Source organism: Salmo salar, chromosome 18 (genome assembly GCF_965601325.2).
Source record: "Salmo salar chromosome 18, fSalSal1, whole genome shotgun sequence".
In the NCBI taxonomy this organism is placed as follows: Eukaryota; Metazoa; Chordata; class Actinopteri; order Salmoniformes; family Salmonidae; genus Salmo; species Salmo salar.
This window is the reverse complement of record NC_138308.1, coordinates 1,415,001-1,417,500: the sequence shown is the minus strand read 5'-3', so window position 1 is coordinate 1,417,500 and position 2,500 is coordinate 1,415,001. Positions and strand designations below refer to the sequence as shown.

Sequence of the window (2,500 nt, the reverse complement as noted above, 5' to 3'; positions counted from 1 at the left end):
GTAGGGTAACAGGGTAACAGGGTGTAGGGTAACAGGGTGTAGGGTAACAGGGTGTAGGATAACAGGGTGTAGGGTAACAGGGTAACAGGGTAACAGGGTGTAGGCTAACAGGGTAACAGGGTAACAGGGTAACAGGGTGTAGGGTAACAGGGTAACAGGGTGTAGGGTACCAGGGTGTAGGGTAACAGGGTGTAGGGTAACAGGGTAACAGGGTAACAGGGTAACAGGGTGTAGGGTAACAGGGTAACAGGGTAACAGGGTGTAGGGTAACAGGGTAACAGGGTGTAGGGTAACAGGGTAACAGGGTAACAGGGTGTAGGGTAACAGGGTAACAGGGTGTAGGGTAACAGGGTAACAGGGTAACAGGGTGTAGGGTAACAGGGTAACAGGGTGTAGGGTAACAGGGTGTAGGGTAACAGGGTAACAGGGTAACAGGGTAACAGAGTGTAGGGTAACAGGGTAACAGGGTGTAGGGTAACAGGGTGTAGGGTAACAGGGTAACAGGGTGTAGGGTAACAGGGTGTAGGGTAACAGGGTGTAGGGTACCAGGGTGTAGGGTAACAGGGTGTAGGGTAACAGGGTGTAGGGTAACAGGGTGTAGGGTAACAGGGTAACAGGGTGTAGGGTAACAGGGTGTAGGGTAACAGGGTGTAGGGTACCAGGGTGTAGGGTAACAGGGTGTAGGATAACAGGGTAACAGGGTAACAGGGTGTAGGGTACCAGGGTGTAGGGTAACAGGGTAACAGGGTAACAGGGTAACTGGGTAACAGGGTGTAGGGTAACAGGGTAACAGGGTAACAGGGTAACAGGGTGTAGGGTAACAGGGTAACAGGGTAACAGGGTGTAGGATGAGATGTTTAGGTTGTAGGGTGTAGGATGTAGGGTGTAGGATGCTAGGGTGTAGGATGTAGGGTGTAGGGTGCTAGGGTGTAGGGTGAAGTGTGTAGGGTTTAGGATGCTAGGGTGTAGGGTGTAGGGTGTAGGGTGCTAGGGTGTAGTGTGAAGTGTGTAGGGTTTAGGGTGCTAGGGTGTAGGGTGAAGTGTTTAGGGTGTAGGGTATAGGGTGAAGTGTTTAGGGAGTAGGGTGAAGTGTTTAGGGTGTAGAGTGAAGTGTTTAGGGAGTAGGGAGAAGTGTTTAGGGTGTAGGGTGAAGTGTTTAGGGTGTAGGTAGAAGTGTTTAGGGTGTAGGGTGAAGTGTTTAGGGAGTAGGGTGAAGTGTTTAGGGAGTAGGGTGAAGTGTTTAGGGTGTAGGGTGTAGGGTGAAGTGTTTAGGGTGTAGGGAGAAGTGTTTAGGGAGTAGGGAGTAGGGTGAAGTGTTTAGGGTGTAGGGTGAAGTGTTTAGGGTGTAGGTAGAAGTGTTTAGGGTGTAGGGTGAAATGTTTAGGTTCTAGGGAGAAGTGTTTAGGGTGTAGGGAGAAGTGTTTAGGGTGTAGGGTGAAGTGTTTAGGGAGTAGGGAGAAGTGTTTAGTGTGTAGGGTGAAATGTTTAGGTTGTAGGGAGAAGTGTTTAGGGTGTAGGGAGAAGTGTTTAGGGTGTAGGGTGAAATGTTTAGGTTCTAGGGAGAAGTGTTTAGGGTGTAGGGAGAAGTGTTTAGGGTGTAGGGTGAAGTGTTTAGGGAGTAGGGAGAAGTGTTTAGTGTGTAGGGTGAAATGTTTAGGTCGTAGGGAGAAGTGTTTAGGGTGTAGGGAGAAGTGTTTAGGGTGTAGGGTGAAATGTACCCGCGGGGCTGGAATTCAGTCTCTCCCTCTCGCGTCCGGCGGACCAGTGATGCGTTTCCTGGCGGCTCGGGATTGGTGGACATGATGCTGTCGTTACGGTAGCGCAGCTAAACACAGGTTACCATGACAACACACAGGTAAGGGTGTGCAGGTGTGTGTGTGTGTCAAATCAAATACAAATCTAATTGATTTTCACATCCGTCAAATACAACAAATGTAGATTAGTAATATAATGTAGGTAGGGGTACCAGGTAGTTGAGGTAATATAATGTAGGTAGGGGTACCAGGTAGTAGAGGTAATATAATGTAGGTAGGGGTACCAGGTAGTTGAGGTAATATAATGTAGGTAGAGTTACCAGGTAGTAGAGGTAATATAATGTAGGTAGGGGTACCAGGTAGTAGAGTTAATATAATGTAGGTAGGGGTACCAGGTAATATAATGTAGGTAGGGGTACCAGGTAGTAGAGGTAATATAATGTAGGTAGGGGTACCAGGTAGTAGAGGTAATATAATGTAGGTAGGGGTACCAGGTAGTAGAGGTAATATAATGTAGGTAGGGGTACCAGGTAGTAGAGGTAATATAATGTAGGTAGGGGTACCAGGTAGTAGAGGTAATATAATGTAGGTAGGGGTACCAGGTAGTAGAGGTAATATAATGTAGGTAGGGGTACCAGGTAGTAGAGGTAATATAATGTAGGTAGGGGTACCAGGTAGTAGAGGTAATATAATGTAGGTAGGGGTACCAGGTAGTAGAGGTAATATAATGTAGGTAGGGGTACCAG

The 2,500-nt window shown here is 47.7% G+C and overlaps 1 protein-coding gene across 7 annotated transcripts in view; it reads right to left on the bottom strand.

The window, feature by feature from the left end:
• Window positions 1–2,500, bottom strand: part of card11 (caspase recruitment domain family, member 11) — a 136,850-nt gene that overhangs the window by 60,854 nt on the left and 73,496 nt on the right. For all 7 annotated transcript variants that reach the window (XM_082964668.1, XM_082964665.1, XM_082964662.1 and 4 more), the window contains exon 14: window positions 1,719–1,825. In XM_082964668.1, the coding sequence (XP_082820794.1) occupies window positions 1,719–1,825 (107 nt within the window). The remainder of the gene's footprint in view (window positions 1–1,718; window positions 1,826–2,500) is intronic.